A 19,466-nucleotide genomic window follows, 5' to 3' on the forward strand; every position below is an offset into this window, starting at 1 on the left:
CCTTCGAGCCTGCACCGCCATTCAGTATGATCATGGCTGATCATCCAACTCAGAACCCTGTACCTGCTTTCTCTCCATGCCCCCGATCCCTTTAGCCACAAGGGCCATATCTAACTCCCTCTTAAATATAGCCAATGAACCGGCCTCAACTGTTTCCTGTGGCCGAGAATTCCACAGATTCACCACTCCCCGTGATATGGTAAGTAATCTGGCTGGATTCAGGATAGTACGTGGATACTTTAAGTAATTTTGATAGGAGGTAGTATGCGGGCCCAGTAAGTAATTTTAGTACCAGTTGGTATGTGGGTATAATAAGTAACTTGGGTACAGGTCATGTGTGGTACTGCTGTAATGAGCTCCTCTGACCTGCGTGGGGCGCTGGAGAGTGTTGGGCTCTGAGGCTTCTGGAGCACCTGAATTGTTGTTTAATCGGAGTCGTTAATCGTTTAGAGTTCCTTGTGTTGTTCTCGAGTGAATTGCTCCATGTAACGTGGTCTCCTGGTGCTCAGTGTTTATTTGGATAGGCTCGGATTCTGCATTACTTGTATTAGTTAAGCGGACGCTCGATCAGCGCTAATCATGGGGTCCGAGTTATGAGAGTGTTACTTCTCGCGGAGTTATGTCGAATAAACTCACATTGACGCCCCGACGTCAGAACCCGTCTTTCCTCCGCACTTGGGTTCCAATCTTGCCAGCTCACATCATAACAGCCGCAAGGAATTGGGGTTTGAGGTAGCCAGTACTTTGTGTACAGGGAGCATGTGGTACAGTAACAAATCGGGATAGAGCTGGCGTGGGATGCAGTGAGGAATTTGGGAACAAATTGGGATAGAGGTGGCATGCGATTCAGTGAGGAATTTGGGAACAAATTGGGATAGAGGTAACGTGCGGTGCAGTGAGGAATTTGGGAGCAAATTGGGATAGAGGTGGCGTGCGGTGCAGTGAGGAATTTGGAAACAAATTCGGATAGAGGTGGCGTGTGGTGCAGTGAGGAATTTGGGAACAAATTGGGATAGAGCTGGTGTGCGGTGCAGTGAGGAATTTGGGAACAAATCAGGATAGAGGTGGTGTGTGGAGCAGTGAGGAATTTGGGAACAAATCGGGATAGAGGTGGTGTGTGGTGCAGTGAGGAATTTGGGAACAAATCAGGATAGAGGTGGTGTGTGGTGCAGTGAGGAATTTGGGAACAAATCGGGATAGAGGTGGTGTGTGGTGCAGTGAGGAATTTGGGAACAAATCGGGATAGAGGTGGTGTGCGGTGCAGTGAGGAATTTGGGAACAATTTCGGATAGAGGTGGCGTGCGGTGCAGTGAGGAATTTGGGAACAAATTGGGATAGAGCTGGCGTGCGGTGCAGTGAGGAATTTGGGAACAAATTGGGATAAAGGTGGCATGCGGTGCAGTGAGGAATTTGGGAACAAATCAGGATAGAGCTGGTGTCTGGTGCAGTGAGGAATTTGGGAACAAATTCGGATAGAGGTGGCGTGTGGTGCAGTGAGGAATTTGGGAACAAATTCGGATAGAGGTGGCGTGTGGTGCAGTGAGGAATTTGGGAACAATTTCGGATAGAGGTGGCGTGCGGTGCAGTGAGGAATTTGGGAACAAATTCGGATAGAGGTGGCGTGTGGTGCAGTGAGGAATTTGGGAACAAATTCGGATAGAGGTGGCGTGTGGTGCAGTGAGGAATTTGGGAACAATTTCGGATAGAGGTGGCGTGCGGTGCAGTGAGGAATTTGGGAACAAATCAGGATAGAGCTGGTGTCTGGTGCAGTGAGGAATTTGGAAACAAATTCGGATAGAGGTGGCGTGCGGTGCAGTGAGGAATTTGGGAAGCTGATGGAATGTTGTTGCTCATTGCTGGGGGATTGACTATACAAGTTGGAAGTGGGTCCCGCAATTTAAGGGCAGAGCTGAGTGCACTACGTTGGTCTCCTTAGTGACCGAAGGCTGTTACTGTGTCAGGAGCAGCTCAGAGAAGGTTTACTGAATGGATACCTAGAACAGTAAGACCAGGGACTTCAGTGGGGGCAGTCGAGGGAATATGTACAAGCCCTCATTGAGGGGACAGCAGTGGTAAGGGAGAGCAGCTTTAAGTTCCTGGGTGTGAACATTTCAGAATATCTGTCCCGGTCCCAACACACTGATGTGTGTACGAAGGAGGCATGGCAACAGGTATATTTCATTAGGGGTTTGGGGAAATCGGGAACGTCAGCAAAGATTCCAGCAGATATCCCAACTGGTTGCCTCACTGTCCGGTATGAAGGGGGTGCTGTTCACAGGATCAGAAAAAGCTGCAGAGGGTTGTCGACTCTGCCAGATCCATCAGGGTCACAAATCGCCCCCCACCATCGACGACATCTTCGAAATGCGGCGTTCACCCTGAAGGGCCCCCACCACCCAGGACACGTCCTCTTCAGGAGGAACCTGAAGACCCACTGTTAATGCTTCTTCCCCTCCACCATCAGACTTCTGAACGGCCCGTGAACACCACCTCTCTGCTGTGCTCGAGTTATTTATATATTATTGCAATATAGTTTGTTTCAGTCTGTACTGTACTGCAAAACAACAAAGTTCATGACATAACGTCGGCTTGATTCTGGATCTGAAGCGGTTGGGCTGCCAGGAGGACAGGCAGACGTGATGGGCTTGTATATCCTCAGGTCTGGGGGAGTGAGGGGGCAGCTCTGGACCAGACCCGCCCCGACGGGGAGCGGGATTGCCCTGGGCTACAGGGGAACGTTGGGCAGGCCTCTGGTGAAGCAGGCAGCTGGGATGTTGGTCAGATTTCTGAATGAGAGCCCGGACCTGAGAGAATGCAGATGCTGGATCCGGGGGCTACACACGACCTGCTGGAGGAAATCAGCGGGTCGGAGGTCGGAGGGAAAAGAGAAACTCTCGACACTCCAGGCTAAAACACTGTATGAGGCAGTATAGAATGGCCAGTATAGAGAGAGGGGGCTGGGGGTGAGACAGTGGACTGAGGAGGGGTATACGATGACAGGATGGTAGGGAAGAGGGGGAGAGGGTAGAGTTGGGAGGTACAGTGGCAAGTTCAATTTCAAGTTCAATTGTCATTCAACCATGCATGAATACCCATGAATACAGCCGCATAAAACATGTCACTCTGGTACGAAACACAGAACCAACCGTCACACACAGCACATATAACACACCAAGCTCATATAAGTTAATGTTAACACGAGGAAATCTTCAGGTGCTGGAAATTCAAGCAACACACACAAAATGCTGGTAGAACACAGCAGGCCCGGCAGCGTCTATAGGGAGAAGCACAGTCGACGTTAACAACAACACACACAAAATACTGGTGGAACACAGCAGGCCAGGCAGCATCTATAGGGAGAAGCACTGTCGACGTTAACAACAACACACACAAACTGCTGGTGGAACACAGCAGGCCAGGCAGCATCTATAGGGAGAAGCACTGTCGACGTTAACAACAACACACACAAAATGCTGGTGGAACACAGCAGGCCAGGCAGCGTCTATACGGAGAAGCACAGTCGACGTTTCGGACCGAGACCCTTCGTCAGGACTAACTGAAAGGAAAGATAGTAAGAGATTTGAAAGAATTTGAAGAGAATTTGAAAGATTTCAAATTTCTTATTATCTTTCCTTTCAGTTAGTCCTGACGAAGGGTCTCGGCCCAAAACGTCGACAGTGCTTCTCCCTATAGATGCTGCCTGGCCTGCTGTGTTCCACCAGCATTTTGTGTGTGTTGTTGTTAATGTCGACAGTGCTTCTCCCTGTAGATGCTGCCTGGCCTGCTGTGTTCCACCAGCATTTTGTGTGTGTTGTTGTTAATGTCGACAGTGCTTCTCCCTATAGATGCTGCCTGGCCTGCTGTGTTCCACCAGCATTTTGTGTCTGTTGCATAAGATAATGTTGAAACTTTCTAAAGCCCTGGTGAGGCCTCAGTCGGAGTATTGAGGGCAGGTTTGGGCCCCCTTTCTTAGAAAGGATGTGCTGAAACTGGAGCGGGTTCAAAGGAGGCGCACGAAAACGATTCCAGGATTGAACGGCTTGTCGTATGAAGAGGTTTTGTTGGCTCTGGGCCTGAATTCACAGGAATTCAGAAGAATCGGGGTGGTGACCTCATTGAAACCTATCAAATGGTGAGAGTCCTCGATAGAGCGGATATGGAGAGGATGTTTCCTGTGGTGGGAGAGTTTGAGACCAGAGGACACAGCCTCAGAATAGAGGGGCGTCCTTTTAGAACGGAGGTGAGGAGGAGTTTCTTTAGCCAGAGAGTGGTGAATCTGTGGAATTCTTTGCCACAGGCGGCTGTGGAGGCCGAGTCTTTCCGTATATTTAAGGCAGAGGTTGATGAATTCTTGATTGGTCAGGGCACGAAGGGATGGGGGGAGAAGGCAGGAGATTGGGGCTGAAAGGAAAGTTGGATCAGCCATGGCGGAGCAGACTCGATGGGCCAAATGCCCTAATTCTGTTCCTATGTCTTACGGTCTATGGCCTTATCAGTACAATGCGCACAAAAAACATAGTCCAAGACCCGGAGTCCTTGAATGTTGCAGTAGGCCACAGTCAAACACAATATGGCTGGTCTTCTGAGTGACTCCAGTTTGTACACCGTTCTGCACCGTCGCCGGCACGCCTCCAGTTTGTACACCGTTCTGCACCGTCGCCGGTACGCCGGTGACACCAGTTTGTACACCGTTCTGCACCAACGCCGGCACGCCGGTGACTCCAGTTTGTACACCGTTCTGCACCGTCGCCGGTGACTCCAGTTTGTACACCGTTCTGCACCATCGCCGGCACGTCGGTGACTCCAGTTTGTACACCGATCTGCACCGTCGCCGGTGACTCCAGTTTGTACACCGTTCTGCACCGTCGCCGGTGACTCCAGTTTGTACACCGTTCTGCACCGTCGCCGGTGACTCCAGTTTGTACACCGTTCTGCACCGTCGCCGGTGACTCCAGTTTGTACACCGTTCTGCACCGTCGCCGGTGACTCCAGTTTGTACACCGTTCTGCACCGTCGCCGGTGACTCCAGTTTGTACACCGTTCTGCACCGTCGCCGGTGACTCCAGTTTGTACACCGTTCTGCACCGTCGCCGGTGACTCCAGTTTGTACACCGTTCTGCACCGTCGCCGGTGACTCCAGTTTGTACACCGTTCTGCACCGTCGCCGGTGACTCCAGTTTGTACACCGTTCTGCACCGTCGCCGGTGACTCCAGTTTGTACACCGTTCTGCACCGTCGCCGGTGACTCCAGTTTGTACACCGTTCTGCACCGTCGCCGGTGACTCCAGTTTGTACACCGTTCTGCACCGTCGCCGGTGACTCCAGTTTGTACACCGTTCTGCACCGTCGCCGGTGACTCCAGTTTGTACACCGTTCTGCACCGTCGCCGGTGACTCCAGTTTGTACACCGTTCTGCACCGTCGCCGGTGACTCCAGTTTGTACACCGTTCTGCACCGTCGCCGGTGACTCCAGTTTGTACACCGTTCTGCACCGTCGCCGGTGACTCCAGTTTGTACACAGTTCTGCACCGTCGCCGGTGACTCCAGTTTGTACACCGTTCTGCACCGTCGCCGGTGACTCCAGTTTGTACACCGTTCTGCACCGGCACGCCGGTGACTCCAGTTTGTACACCGTTCTGCACCGTCGCCGGTGACTCCAGTTTGTACACCGTTCTGCACCGTCGCCGGTGACTCCAGTTTGTACACCGTTCTGCACCGTCGCCGGTGACTCCAGTTTGTACACAGTTCTGCACCGTCGCCGGTGACTCCAGTTTGTACACCGTTCTGCACCGTCGCCGGTGACTCCAGTTTGTACACCGTTCTGCACCGGCACGCCGGTGACTCCAGTTTGTACACCGTTCTGCACCGTCGCCGGTGACTCCAGTTTGTACACCGTTCTGCACCGTCGCCGGTGACTCCAGTTTGTACACCGTTCTGCACCGTCGCCGGTGACTCCAGTTTGTACACCGTTCTGCACCGTCGCCGGTGACTCCAGTTTGTACACCGTTCTGCACCATCGCCGGTGACTCCAGTTTGTACACCGTTCTGCACCGTCGCCGGCACGCCGGTGACTCCAGTTTGTACACCGTTCTGCACCGTCGCCGGTGACTCCAGTTTGTACACCGTTCTGCACCGTCGCCGGTACGCCGGTGACACCAGTTTGTACACCGTTCTGCACCAACGCCGGCACGCCGGTGACTCCAGTTTGTACACCGTTCTGCACCGTCGCCGGTGACTCCAGTTTGTACACCGTTCTGCACCGTCGCCGGCACGCCGGTGACTCCAGTTTGTACACCGTTCTGCACCGTCGCCGGTGACTCCAGTTTGTACACCGTTCTGCACCGTCGTCGGTGACTCCAGTTTGTACACCGATCTGCACCGTCGTCGGTGACTCCAGTTTGTACACCGTTCTGCACCGTCGCCGGCACGCCGGTGACTCCAGTTTGTACACCGTTCTGCACCGTCGCCGGTGACTCCAGTTTGTACACCGTTCTGCACCGTCGCCGGTGACTCCAGTTTGTACACCGATCTGCACCGTCGCCGGCACGTCGGTGACTCCAGTTTGTACACCGTTCTGCACCGTCGCCGGTGACTCCAGTTTGTACACCGTTCTGCACCGTCGCCGGTGACTCCAGTTTGTACACCGTTCTGCACCGTCGCCGGTGACTCCAGTTTGTACACCGTTCTGCACCGTCGCCGGTGACTCCAGTTTGTACACCGTTCTGCACCGTCGCCGGTGACTCCAGTTTGTACACCGTTCTGCACCGTCGCCGGTGACTCCAGTTTGTACACCGTTCTGCACCGTCGCCGGTGACTCCAGTTTGTACACCGTTCTGCACCGTCGCCGGTGACTCCAGTTTGTACACCGTTCTGCACCGTCGCCGGTGACTCCAGTTTGTACACCGTTCTGCACCGTCGCCGGTGACTCCAGTTTGTACACCGTTCTGCACCGTCGCCGGTGACTCCAGTTTGTACACCGTTCTGCACCATCGCCGGCATGCCGGTGACTCCAGCTCCTCTCCTGCGCTGCTGGAAACAGGCGGCGCAGCGGCTCGAAGCCGAGACGACGGGGGACACGCAGCTCCCCCGCCGGCCGCTCATAAATCAGCGAATCGGGCTCGCAGCGTTCCACATTAACAATGTCCAGCGGGGTGTTGCGATCACAAGAAGAGATGATAACTGGCTGTTAGACTTCCGGGTGTCTGAGCGGGGCCTGGGCACGGAGGCAGTGTCTCTGAGGCGACGTTCAGAAGGTGACTCCAATAGAAATCATAAAATATCCTCCCACTGCAGTTCGCCGGTCTCCAGCGGATGGAATCTCATTGGCTCTTCACGTGGCCTGCATCTCCTGGATAATGCAAACACTTACATTACTGACGACAGCTCAGTCTTTAACACGATCATTCCTATAGTTCTGATTGAAACACTCCAGAACCGGGGCCTCTGTACCTGGACTTGCTGACTGGAAGACCACAGTCTGTGCTGATTGCAAATAACATCTCCAACTCGCTGACAATCAACCACAGGGATGTGTGTTTAACCCACCGCCTTACTCTGTCTACACCCATGACTGTGTGACTATGCACAGCTCAAATGCCATCTATAAATCTGCCGATGATACAGCCATTGTCGGCAGAGTCTGGTGATGGATTCTTGATTGGTCAGGGCGTGAAGCGATACAGGGAGAAGGCAGGAGATTGAGGCTGGGATGGTGACGAGAGGGCGGACAGGAGTGAGATATACCAGCTAGTGGAGTGGTGTCGCAGCAACAACCCGGCACTCAACGTCAGCAAGGACAAAGAGCTGATTGTTGACTTTAGAAAGGGGAAGACGAGGGAACATACACCAATCCTCAGAGACGGATCAGAAGTTGAGAGAGTGAGCAGCTTCAAGTTCCTGGGTGTCAATATTCCTGAGGATGTAACCTGGCGCCAACATATTGATGCAGTTACAAAGGAGGCAAGACAGGGGCTATAGTTCATTGGGAGTTTGAGGAGGCTCGGCGTGTCACCAAAGGCACTTGGAAATTTCTACAGATGTAGCATGGAGAGCGTTCTAACTGGCTCCATCACCGTCTGGTATCGAGGTGAATTGGAGGACATCTTTAAGGAGCGATGCCTCAAAGAGGCAGCATTAAGGACCCTCATCACCCAGAGCATTGCCCTGTTCTCATTGCCACCATCAGGGAGGAGGTACAGAAGCCTGAAGGCACACACGCGATGATTCAGGAACAGCTTCTGCCCCTCTGCCATCTGATTTCTGAATGGACATTGAACCCATGAACTCTATATAGAGTAACGAGTTCATTCAGAATCAGGTCTAACGTCACTGGCGTACATCATAAAATTTGCAATACGTGATAATAAAAACAGTGATATATAATCTGATTCTGACGGTAGTGATCGATGGAAACAGACAGACAGAAGAGAAAACAAAGAACGGATGGAGTGAGGCGGATGGAGTGAGGCGGATGGAGAGGAGAGTGAAGTGGGGGGGGGGGTCGGCTGCTGGAGGGAGATATGGAGGGCTGGACACTGATCAGTAAAGGGGATGAAGATGGGACGGGTGAACGATAGTTGGAATGAGGGTGGTGGGGATCCTCTCTGTGTGAAATTGATGGACAGAGCCAGGAAGGGGAAGGGGACAAATTAGGTGAAGGGGCGGGAGGGCAGGAAGAGGAACATGAACGGGAGGTGTTGTTCCTCCAGTCTGCATGATGGAGAACACCAAGGTTGTTGGTGTAGTGGCCGGTGAAGAAGATCTCGATGGAAGATCAACTGCACCGGGGAGCGGCAGATGGAATGAAAATGTTGAGTTTGAGAAGTTAAACGGGGTAGGACTTACATGGGTGAAGCCTGGGCTGTGGAACAGAGAGACCCAGGGGTAGAGGAAAGTGATGAGACACATAGACAGGCTGGTGAAGAAGAGGCTATTTGGCACACTGGCCTTCACTTCGTCAGCCGGGGCACTGGGTACAGGAGTCGGAACGTCGTGTTGTAGTTGTACAAGATGTCGGTGAGACCACACCCGGAGTGTTGTGTGCCGATCCGGTCGCCCAGCTTTAGGAAGGATGTGATTGAACAGGAGAGGATGCAGAGACGATTCCGAAAGATGTTGCCGGGACTGGAGCGATGAGGAGAGACTGGGGAGGCTGGGACTGTACTCCCTCGAGGGAAGGAGGCTGGATGGTTTCTAAAATCACGACGGGCAGAGAGGATGCCCTTTCCCCCAGGGCAGAGAGGATGCCCTTTCCCCCAGGGAAGAGAGGATGCTCTTTCCCCCAGGGCAGAGAGGATGCTCTTTCCCCCAGGGCAGAGAGGATGCCCTTTCCCCCAGGGCAGAGAGGATGCCCTTTCCCCCAGGGCAGAGGAGTCTGAACGGCGCAGCTTTAGTTTAGAATTTAGAATTAGAATTTATTTAAATCTTACGTCCATCCCACAACATGAGGGAGTAACAATCTTTGCGTTATGTCTCCACTGCTGTGTACAGATGTGTGAATTTATAAGTCTAGTAGGTTGTAGAAAGAAGCTGTCCGGTAGCCTGTTGGTCCTGGGTTTAATGCTGCGGTACCGTTTGCCAGCCGGAAGCAGCTGGTCGGGGTGACCGGTGTCCCCGGGGATCCTCCAGGCCTTCTTTCTGCCCCTGCTGCTGTAAATACCCTTACTGGAGGGAAGTTCATGTCCACGGATGCGCTGGGCTGTCCGCCCCCCTCTCTGCAGTGCCCAGCGATCAAGGTTGGGGCAGTTCCCAGTGATACAGCCAGTCAGGATGCTCTCAGCTGTGCCCCTGTAGAAGGCCTTGAGGATTTGGGGGCCCGCGCCGAGCTTCTTCAGTTGCCCGAGGTGGAAAAGACGCTGTTGTGCTTTTTTTCCCCCACAAGGCCGGTGTGTACAGTCCGGGTCAGATCTTTGGTGATGTGTACACCGAGAAACTTGAAACTACTCGCCCTCCCGACTGCAGACCCATCGGTCCGAGCCTGTCTCCCTTTCTCCTGTAATCCGCCATCAGCTCTTTGGTTTTTTGGACACTGAGGGAAAGGCTGTTATCTCACCGTCGGCTGGAAATAAGGCCGATCAGACTGGAGCAGGGCAGTACAGTGGTGGGTGCAAGGGGATCAGAACGCAACCCTGGGGCGGGGGGCACCTGTGCTGAGGGTCAGAGAGGCAGAGGTGAGGGAGCCCAAACTTGCCACCTGTCGGCGATTCGATAGGAAGTCCAGAATCAAGGTGGGGTGAACAGGGTGGGGTGCAGGCCGAGGCTTCTGAGCTTCCTGTCATCTCTCGAGGGAATTATGGTGTTGAATGCTGAACTGTAGTCCAGGATCAGCACTCGAACACAGGCACCTCTCTTCTCCCGGCGAGTGAGGACGGCGTGTGGTTAACTGTGTGAGAGGAGGGAGATCTGAAGGGGGACTGAGGGGCGAGATTTTCCACACTGAGGGCGGGGTTGTGTGTGGAGCAAGCTGCCGGAGGAGGTGGGAAAGCGGGACAGTTTGAATGCATAGGAAAGGATGTGGGAGGTCGGGCTACCCCGGGTAGATTACCCGGAAGCTGTGAATGAGTCCGTGGTGCATGAATCTGTCTCTGATAGTGGGGTCCTGTCTGTCTGCTTTGTTTTAGAAACAGGGCGCGGGGCGCAGGCGGGAACTGAACGTACTGCCCGTGAAGAGAAGCAACGGTATTAACATAGCACTGACAGCCTTGCCCCCACCGCACATCATCCACGCGGCCCTCCTCTCCTTCGACCGCTGTGCCCTGGACAGGGAGGCCATTGAGGTGGGTCTGGGCTGGGGCGCGAACCGCCGGACGCTCGAGAGGGGTGTCTGTGTACTTGTGCGTCCGGACGTCGGCGAGTGTGAGTGTGTCAGGGAGAGCGTGTGTGCGCGCAACCGCGTCTGCCGTATGCGGGTTTGCACGAGCTGCGAGCGATGTGTGGGACAGTGACGACTAGACGACCCCTCTCCGCAGAGGCTCCAGACCCTGGTTCCCACCGAGGAGGAGGTGCAGCAGATCCAGGAAGCACAGCGATCCAAACCGGGACAGGCCCTGGGCAGCGCCGAACACTTCCTCCTCAGGCTGGCCACCGTGCCCGAGCTCACAGCCCGACTCAGCCTCTGGGCCTTCATACTGGACTACGACACCATGGAGAAGGTGGGGTGTGTCAGTGTCACGGTGAGGGGTGTGGGGTGTGTCAGTGTCACAGTGAGGGGTGAGGGGTGTGTCGGTGTCATAGTGAGGGGAGTGGGGAGTGTCAGTGTCACAGTGAGGGGAGTGGGGTGTGTCGGAGTCACGGTGAGGGGTGTGGCGAGTGTCGGTGTCACGGTGAGGGGTGTGGGGAGTGTCAGTGTCACAGTGAGGGGTGTGGGATGTGTCGGAGTCACGGTGAGGGGTGTGGGGAGTGTCGGTGTCACTGTGAGGAGTGTGGGGAGTGTCAGTGTCACAGTGAGGGGTGTGGGGAGTGTCGGTGTCATAGTGAGGGGAGTGGGGTGTGTCAGTGTCACAGTGAGGGGTGTGGGGTGTGTCGGTGTCACAGTGAGGGGAGTGGGGAGTGTCAGTGTCACAGTGAGGGGAGTGGGGTGTGTCAGAGTCACGGTGAGGGGTGTGGGGAGTGCCAGTGTCACAGTGAGGGGAGTGGGGTGTGTCGGAGTCACGGTGAGGGGTGTGGGGAGTGTCGGTGTCACAGTGAGGGGTGTGGAGAGTGTCGGTGTCACGGTGAGGGGTGTGGGGAGTGTCGGTGTCACGGTGAGGGGAGTGGGGAGTGTCGGTGTCACAGTGAGGGGAGTGGGGAGTGTCGGTGTCATGGTGAGGGGAGTGGGGTGTGTCAGAGTCACGGTGAGGGGAGTGGGGTGTGTCAGTGTCACGGTGAGGTGTGTGGGTTGTGTCGGTGTCACAGTGAGGGGAGTGGGGTGTGTCGGTGTCACAGTGAGGGGTGTGGGGTGTGTCAGTGTCACAGTGAGGGGTGAGGGGTGTGGGGAGTGTCGGTGTCATAGTGAGGGGAGTGGGGAGTGTCAGTGTCACAGTGAGGGGTGTGGAATGTGTCGGAGTCACGGTGAGGGGTGTGGGGAGTGTCGGTGTCACGGTGAGGGGTGTGGGGAGTGTCGGTGTCACAGTGAGGGGAGTGGGGAGTGTCAGTGTCACGGTGAGGGGAGTGGGGTGTGTCAGAGTCACGGTGAGGGGTGTGGGGAGTGCCAGTGTCACAGTGAGGGGAGTGGGGTGTGTCGGAGTCACGGTGAGGGGTGTGGGGAGTGTCGGTGTCACAGTGAGGGGTGTGGAGAGTGTCGGTGTCACGGTGAGGGGTGTGGGGAGTGTCGGTGTCACAGTGAGGGGAGTGGGGAGTGTCGGTGTCACAGTGAGGGGAGTGGGGAGTGTCGGTGTCATGGTGAGGGGAGTGGGGTGTGTCAGAGTCACGGTGAGGGGAGTGGGGTGTGTCAGTGTCACGGTGAGGTGTGTGGGTTGTGTCGGTGTCACAGTGAGGGGAGTGGGGTGTGTCGGTGTCACAGTGAGGGGTGTGGGGTGTGTCAGTGTCACAGTGAGGGGTGAGGGGTGTGGGGAGTGTCGGTGTCATAGTGAGGGGAGTGGGGAGTGTCAGTGTCACAGTGAGGGGTGTGGAATGTGTCGGAGTCACGGTGAGGGGTGTGGGGAGTGTCGGTGTCACGGTGAGGGGTGTGGGGAGTGTCGGTGTCACAGTGAGGGGAGTGGGGAGTGTCGGTGTCACGGTGAGGGGAGTGGGGTGTGTCGGAGTCACGGTGAGGGGTGTGGGGAGTGTCGGTGTCACGGTGAGGGGAGTGGGGAGTGTCGGTGTCACGGTGAGGGGTGTGGGGAGTGTCGGTGTCACAGTGAGGGGTGTGGGGTGTGTCGGAGTCACGGTGAGGGGTGTGGGGAGTGTCGGTGTCACGGTGAGGGGTGTGGGGTGTGTCAGTGTCACAGTGAGGGGTGTGGGGTGTGTCAGTGTCACAGTGAGGGGTGTGGGGTGTGTCGGAGTCACGGTGAGGGGTGTGGGGAGTGTCAGAGTAACAGTGAGGGGTGTGGGGTGTGTCGGTGTCACAGTGAGGGGAGTGGGGAGTGTCGGTGTCACGGTGAGGGGAGTGGGGTGTGTCAGTGTCACGGTGAGGGGAGTGGGGTGTGTCAGTGTCACAGTGAGGGGTGAGGGGTGTGGGGTGTGTCGGAGTCACGGTGAGGGGTGTGGGGTGTGTCTGTGTCACAGTGAGGTGTGGGGTGTGTCGGTGTCACTGTGAGGAGTGTGGGGAGTGTCAGTGTCACAGTGAGGGGAGTGGGGTGTGTCAGTGTCACGGTGAGGGGTGTGGGGTGTGTCGGAGTCACGGTGAGGGGTGTGGGGTGTGTCAGTGTCACAGTGAGGGGAGTGGGGTGTGTCGGAGTCACGGTGAGGGGTGTGGGGTGTGTCGGAGTCACGGTGAGGGGTGTGGGGTGTGTCGGTGTCTGAGTGAGGGGAGTGGGGTGTGTCGGTGTCACAGTGAGGGGTGTGGGGAGTGTCGGTGTCACGGTGGGGGGTGTGGGGAGTGTCGGAGTCACGGTGAGGGGTGTGTGGTGTGTCGGTGTCACGGTGAGGGGAGTGGGGTGTGTCCGTGTCACGGTGAGGTGTGTGGGGTGTGTCGGTGTCACAGTGTGGGGAGTGGGGTGTGTCGGTGTCACGGTGAGGGGTGTGGGGAGTGTCGGTGTCACAGTGAGGGGTGTGGGGTGTGTCAGTGTCACAGTGAGGGGTGTGGGGTGTGTCGGTGTCACGGTGAGGGGTGTGGGGAGTGTCGGAGTCACGGTGAGGGGTGTGTGGTGTGTCGGTGTCACAGTGAGGGGTGTGGGGAGTGTCGGAGTCACGGTGAGGGTTGTGGGGTGTGTCGGTGTCAGTGAGGTGTGGGGTGTGTCGGTGTCACTGTGAGGAGTGTGGGGAGTGTCAGTGTCACAGTGAGGGGAGTGGGTGTGTCAGTGTCACGGTGAGGGGTGTGGGGTGTGTCGGAGTCACGGTGAGGGGTGTGGGGTGTGTCAGTGTCACAGTGAGGGGAGTGGGGTGTGTCGGAGTCACGGTGAGGGGTGTGGGGTGTGTCAGTGTCACAGTGAGGGGAGTGGGGTGTGTCGGTGTCACAGTGAGGGGTGTGGGGAGTGTCGGTGTCACGGTGAGGGGTGTGGGCTGTGTCAGTGTCACAGTGAGGGGAGTGGGGTGTGTCGGTGTCACGGTGAGGGGAGTGGGGTGTGTCGTTGTCACAGTGAGGGGAGTGGGGTGTGTCGGTGTCACGGTGAGGGGTGTGGGGAGTGTCGGTGTCACAGTGAGGGGTGTGGGGTGTGTCAGTGTCACAGTGAGGGGTGTGGGGTGTGTCGGTGTCACGGTGAGGGGTGTGGGGTGTGAGTGTCACAGTGAGGGGTGTGGGGTGTGTCGGAGTCACGGTGAGGGGTGTGGGGAGTGTCAGAGTAACAGTGAGGGGTGTGGGGTGTGTCGGTGTCACAGTGAGGGGAGTGGGGAGTGTCGGTGTCACGGTGAGGGGAGTGGGGTGTGTCAGTGTCACGGTGAGGGGAGTGGGGTGTGTCAGTGTCACAGTGAGGGGTGTGGGGTGTGTCGGTGTCACGGTGAGGGGAGTGGGGTGTGTCGGAGTCACGGTGAGGGGTGTGGGGTGTGTCGGTGTCACAGTGAGGTGTGGGGTGTGTCGGTGTCACTGTGAGGAGTGTGGGGAGTGTCAGTGTCACAGTGAGGGGAGTGGGGTGTGTTGGAGTGACGGTGAGGGGTGTGGGGTGTGTCAGTGTCACAGTGAGGGGAGTGGGGTGTGTCGGAGTCACGGTGAGGGGTGTGGGGTGTGTCGGAGTCACGGTGAGGGGTGTGGGGTGTGTCGGTGTCTGAGTGAGGGGAGTGGGGTGTGTCGGTGTCACAGTGAGGGGTGTGGGGAGTGTCGGTGTCACGGTGGGGGGTGTGGGGAGTGTCGGAGTCACGGTGAGGGGTGTGTGGTGTGTCGGTGTCACGGTGAGGGGAGTGGGGTGTGTCAGTGTCACGGTGAGGGGAGTGGGGTGTGTCAGTGTCACGGTGAGGTGTGTGGGGTGTGTCGGTGTCACAGTGAGGGGAGTGGGGTGTGTCGGTGTCACGGTGAGGGGTGTGGGGAGTGTCGGTGTCACAGTGAGGGGTGTGGGGTGTGTCAGTGTCACAGTGAGGGGTGTGGGGTGTGTCGGTGTCACGGTGAGGGGTGTGGGGAGTGTCAGAGTAACAGTGAGGGGTGTGGGGTGTGTCGGTGTCACAGTGAGGGGAGTGGGGAGTGTCGGTGTCACGGTGAGGGGAGTGTGGTGTGTCAGTGTCACGGTGAGGGGAGTGGGGTGTGTCAGTGTCACAGTGAGGGGTGAGGGGTGTGGGGTGTGTCGGAGTCACGGTGAGGGGTGTGGGGTGTGTCTGTGTCACAGTGAGGTGTGGGGTGTGTCGGTGTCACTGTGAGGAGTGTGGGGAGTGTCAGTGTCACAGTGAGGGGAGTGGGGTGTGTCAGTGTCACAGTGAGGGGTGTGGGGTGTGTCGGAGTCACGGTGAGGGGTGTGGGGTGTGTCGGAGTCATGGTGAGGGGTGTGGGGTGTGTCGGTGTCTGAGTGAGGGGAGTGGGGTGTGTCGGTGTCACAGTGAGGGGTGTGCGGAGTGTCGGTGTCACGGTGGGGGGTGTAGGGAGTGTCGGAGTCACAGTGAGGGGTGTGTGGTGTGTCGGTGTCACTGTGAGGAGTGTGGGGAGTGTCAGTGTCACAGTGAGGGGAGTGGGGTGTGTCGGTGTCACAGTGAGGGGAGTGGGGTGTGTCGGTGTCACGGTGAGGGGAGTGGGGTGTGTCGGTGTCACGGTGAGGGGAGTGGGGTGTGTCAGTGTCACAGTGAGGGGAGTGGGGTGTGGGGTGTGTCGGAGTCACGGTGAGGGGTGTGTGGTGTGTCGGAGTCACAGTGAGGGGAGTGGGGTGTGTCGGTGTCACAGTGAGAAGTGTGGGGAGTGTCAGTGTCACAGTGAGGAGTGTGGGGTGTGTCGGAGTCACAGTGAGGGGTGTGGGGTGTGTCGGAGTCACGGTGAGGGGTGTGGGGTGTGTCGGAGTCACGGTGAGGGGTGTGGGGAGTGTTAGTGTCACGGTGAGGGGAGTGGGGTGTGTCAGTGTCACAGTGAGGGGTGTGGGGAATGTCGGAGTCACGGTGAGGGGAGTGGGGTGTGAGTGTCACGGTGAGGGGTGTGGGGAGTGTCAGTGTCACAGTGAGGGGAGTGGGGTGTGTCAGTGTCACAGTGAGGGGTGTGGGGAGTGTCGGAGTCACGGTGAGGGGTGTGGGGTGTGTCAGTGTCACGGTGAGGGGTGTGGGAGTGTCGGAGTCACGGTGAGGGGTGTGGGGTGTGTCAGTGTCACAGTGAGGGGAGTGGGGTGTGTCGGTGTCACGGTGAGTGGTGTGGGGAGTGTCGGTGTCACAGTGAGGGGTGTGGGGTGTGTCAGTGTCACAGTGAGGGGTGTGGGGTGTGTCGGTGTCACGGTGAGGGGTGTGGGGTGTGTCAGTGTCACAGTGAGGGGTGTGGGGTGTGTCGGAGTCACGGTGAGGGGTGTGGGGAGTGTCAGAGTAACAGTGAGGGGTGTGGGGTGTGTCGGTGTCACAGTGAGGGGAGTGGGGAGTGTCGGTGTCACGGTGAGGGGAGTGGGGTGTGTCAGTGTCACAGTGAGGGGTGAGGGGTGTGGGGTGTGTCGGAGTCACGGTGAGGGGTGTGGGGTGTGTCGGTGTCACAGTGAGGTGTGGGGTGTGTCGGTGTCACTGTGAGGAGTGTGGGGAGTGTCAGTGTCACAGTGAGGGGAGTGGGGTGTGTCGGAGTCACGGTGAGGGGTGTGGGGTGTGTCAGTGTCACAGTGAGGGGAGTGGGGTGTGTCGGAGTCACGGTGAGGGGTGTGGGGTGTGTCGGAGTCACGGTGAGGGGTGTGGGGTGTGTCGGTGTCTGAGTGAGGGGAGTGGGGTGTGTCGGTGTCACATTGAGGGGTGTGGGGAGTGTCGGTGTCACGGTGGGGGGTGTGGGGAGTGTCGGAGTCACGGTGAGGGGTGTGTGGTGTGTCGGTGTCACGGTGAGGGGAGTGGGGTGTGTCAGTGTCACGGTGAGGGGAGTGGGGTGTGTCAGTGTCACGGTGAGGTGTGTGGGGTGTGTCGGTGTCACAGTGAGGGGAGTGGGGTGTGTCGGTGTCACGGTGAGGGGTGTGGGGAGTGTCGGTGTCACAGTGAGGGGTGTGGGGTGTGTCAGTGTCACAGTGAGGGGTGTGGGGTGTGTCGGTGTCACGGTGAGGGGTGTGGGGAGTGTCAGAGTAACAGTGAGGGGTGTGGGGTGTGTCGGTGTCACAGTGAGGGGAGTGTGGAGTGTCGGTGTCACGGTGAGGGGAGTGGGGTGTGTCAGTGTCACGGTGAGGGGAGTGGGGTGTGTCAGTGTCACAGTGAGGGGTGAGGGGTGTGGGGTGTGTCGGAGTCACGGTGAGGGGTGTGGGGTGTGTCTGTGTCACAGTGAGGTGTGGGGTGTGTCAGTGTCACTGTGAGGAGTGTGGGGAGTGTCAATGTCACAGTGAGGGGAGTGGGGTGTGTCAGTGTCACGGTGAGGGGTGTGGGGAGTGTCGGTGTCACAGTGAGGGGTGTGGGGTGTGTCAGTGTCACAGTGAGGGGTGTGGGGTGTGTCGGTGTCACGGTGAGGGGTGTGGGGAGTGTCAGAGTAACAGTGAGGGGTGTGGGGTGTGTCGGTGTCACAGTGAGGGGAGTGGGGAGTGTCGGTGTCACGGTGAGGGGAGTGGGGTGTGTCAGTGTCACGGTGAGGGGAGTGGGGTGTGTCAGTGTCACAGTGAGGGGTGAGGGGTGTGGGGTGTGTCGGAGTCACGGTGAGGGGTGTGGGGTGTGTCTGTGTCACAGTGAGGTGTGGGGTGTGTCGGTGTCACTGTGAGGAGTGTGGGGAGTGTCAGTGTCACAGTGAGGGGAGTGGGGTGTGTCAGTGTCACGGTGAGGGGTGTGGGGAGTGTCAGTGTCACAGTGAGGGGAGTGGGGTGTGTCAGTGTCACAGTGAGGGGAGTGGGGTGTGTCGGAGTCACGGTGAGGGGTGTGGGGTGTGTCAGTGTCACAGTGAGGGGTGTGGGGTGTGTCAGTGTCACGGTGAGGGGTGTGGGGTGTGTCGGAGTCATGGTGAGGGGTGTGTGGTGTGTCGGTGTCTGAGTGAGGAGTGTGGGGAGTGTCAGTGTCACAGTGAGGGGAGTGGGGTGTGTCGGTGTCACAGTGAGGGGAGTGGGGTGTGTCGGTGTCACGGTGAGGGGAGTGGGGTGTGTCAGTGTCACAGTGAGGGGAGTGGGGTGTGGGGTGTGTCGGAGTCACGGTGAGGGGTGTGTGGTGTGTCGGAGTCACAGTGAGGGGAGTGGGGTGTGTCGGTGTCACTGTGAGGAGTGTGGGGAGTGTCAGTGTCACAGTGAGGAGTGTGGGGTGTGTCGGAGTCACAGTGAGGGGTGTGGGGTGTGTCGGAGTCACGGTGAGGGGTGTGGGGTGTGTCGGAGTCACGGTGAGGGGTGTGGGGAGTGTTAGTGTCACGGTGAGGGGAGTGGGGTGTGTCAGTGTCACGGTGAGGGGTGTGGGGTGTGTCGGAGTCACGGTGAGGGGTGTGGGGAGTGTCGGAGTCACGGTGAGGGGAGTGGGGTGTGTCAGTGTCACAGTGAGGGGTGTGGGGTGTGTCGGAGTCACGGTGAGGGGTGTGGGGTGTGTCAGTGTCACGGTGAGGGGTGTGGGGAGTGTCAGTGTCACAGTGAGGGGAGTGGGGTGTGTCAGTGTCACAGTGAGGGGTGTGGGGAGTGTCGGAGTCACGGTGAGGGGTGTGGGGTGTGTCAGTGTCACGGTGAGGGGTGTGGGGAGTGTCGGAGTCACGGTGAGGGGTGTGGGGTGTGTCAGTGTCACGGTGAGGGGTGTGGGGTGTGCCGGAGTCACGGTGAGGGGTGTGGGGAGTGTCGGAGTCACGGTGAGGGGTGTGGGGTGTGTCGGAGTCACGGTGAGGGGTGTGGGGAGTGTTAGTGTCACAGTGAGGGGTGTGGGGAGTGTCGGAGTCACGGTGAGGGGTGTGGGGTGTGTCAGTGTCACGGTGAGGGGTGTGGGGAGTGTCAGTGTCACAGTGAGGGGAGTGGGGTGTGTCAGTGTCACAGTGAGGGGTGTGGGGAGTGTCGGAGTCACGGTGAGGGGTGTGGGGTGTGTCAGTGTCACGGTGAGGGGTGTGGGGAGTGTCGGAGTCACGGTGAGGGGTGTGGGGTGTGTCAGTGTCACGGTGAGGGGTGTGGGGTGTGCCGGAGTCACGGTGAGGGGTGTGGGGAGTGTCGGAGTCACGGTGAGGGGTGTGGGATGTGTCAGTGTCACGGTGAGGGGTGTGGGGTGTGTCGGAGTCACGGTGAGGGGTGTGGGGAGTGTCGGAGTCACGGTGAGGGGTGTGGGGTGTGTCAGTGTCACGGTGAGGGGTGTGGGGAGTGTCGGAGTCACGGTGA

The 19,466-nt window shown here is 57.8% G+C and overlaps 1 protein-coding gene across 4 annotated transcripts in view; it reads left to right on the forward strand.

Annotated features, from left to right (window-relative positions):
- LOC132381856 (FH1/FH2 domain-containing protein 3-like) overlaps positions 1–19,466 on the forward strand; it is a 60,064-nt gene that overhangs the window by 15,174 nt on the left and 25,424 nt on the right. For all 4 annotated transcript variants that reach the window (XM_059951496.1, XM_059951497.1, XM_059951498.1 and 1 more), the window contains exons 3-4: positions 10,620–10,775; positions 10,968–11,150. In XM_059951496.1, coding sequence (XP_059807479.1) covers positions 10,620–10,775; positions 10,968–11,150 — 339 coding nt within the window. The remainder of the gene's footprint in view (positions 1–10,619; positions 10,776–10,967; positions 11,151–19,466) is intronic.

Source organism: Hypanus sabinus, chromosome 26 (assembly GCF_030144855.1).
Source record: "Hypanus sabinus isolate sHypSab1 chromosome 26, sHypSab1.hap1, whole genome shotgun sequence".
In the NCBI taxonomy this organism is placed as follows: Eukaryota; Metazoa; Chordata; class Chondrichthyes; order Myliobatiformes; family Dasyatidae; genus Hypanus; species Hypanus sabinus.